At 56.7% G+C, this 749-nt stretch overlaps 1 protein-coding gene across 1 annotated transcript in view; it reads left to right on the top strand.

The window, feature by feature from the left end:
* The first annotated feature begins 206 nt into the window (after positions 1 to 206).
* Positions 207 to 749, top strand: part of LOC135223181 (uncharacterized) — a 5,001-nt gene continuing 4,458 nt past the window's right edge. Inside the window, exons 1-2 of the mRNA XM_064261685.1 lie at positions 207 to 331; positions 698 to 749. The exon at positions 698 to 749 is cut by the window's right edge and continues 136 nt beyond it. Of these exons, the coding sequence (XP_064117755.1) occupies positions 207 to 331; positions 698 to 749 (177 nt within the window). The remainder of the gene's footprint in view (positions 332 to 697) is intronic.

The following is a 749-nucleotide window of genomic DNA, read 5'->3' as shown; positions in this document are numbered from 1 at the left end:
GGACCAGCGAACGTCCGGCTCGGCGTTAACGGCAATTCGTCGGTTCGTCGGGTAAGAAATTGTGTCCCTGCGAAAAAATTTGCATATGCAGATGAAGCCTCCTCCTCCTCCTCCTCCTCTTCCTCCTCCTTTTGGTTTTACAAGAGTACCTGTTTCGTCCGCTGGATGTTTTGAGGGGGGTTAGGTTATGGGTGGGGGTAGGAGGCATGGGGGGAGAAGATCGGGGTAGGGGGTTGGGAGGTGGTGGGATCTACTACATCGGGCGAGGCGCTCTCGGCAGCAGCAGCAGCAGCAGCATCGGAGCGGCGACGGCGGCGGCGGTGGTGGTGGCGTAGGGCTGGGGGCGGGATGGCAGCAGCAGGAGATTGGGGAGGGGAGAGAGAGGTGGGGGGTGGGGGCTACATGCCTTGAGACAATCTTATCCCTTGGAAATGACAAAAAAGGACATCAATTTTTATGAGCTTGCCCTGGTGAGATGCGCTGCCGCTACTACTATGGTACTATACTATACCACAGCGACGACTTCGAATCTCAAGTCATGTCCTCCTCTCCTCCCCCTTCCTCCCCTTCCCTCCTCCTCCTCCTCCTCCTCCAGCTCCTCTCCTCCTTCTTCTTCTTTTTCTCCTCGTCTTCCTCTCCTTCTCTCTTTCTCCTTCGGGTGTCCTTAGAGCTCTCGCGACGAAGGTTCCTCAATCAGTTTTCCTCCATCTGTCGTGCAGGAAGTGAGAGAGCCGAGGAGGAGGAGGAGG

Source organism: Macrobrachium nipponense, chromosome 8 (assembly GCF_015104395.2).
Source record: "Macrobrachium nipponense isolate FS-2020 chromosome 8, ASM1510439v2, whole genome shotgun sequence".
Classification (NCBI taxonomy): domain Eukaryota; kingdom Metazoa; phylum Arthropoda; class Malacostraca; order Decapoda; family Palaemonidae; genus Macrobrachium; species Macrobrachium nipponense.
Note: the sequence above shows the minus strand (reverse complement) of the source record. Positions and strands in the feature narration are given on the sequence as shown.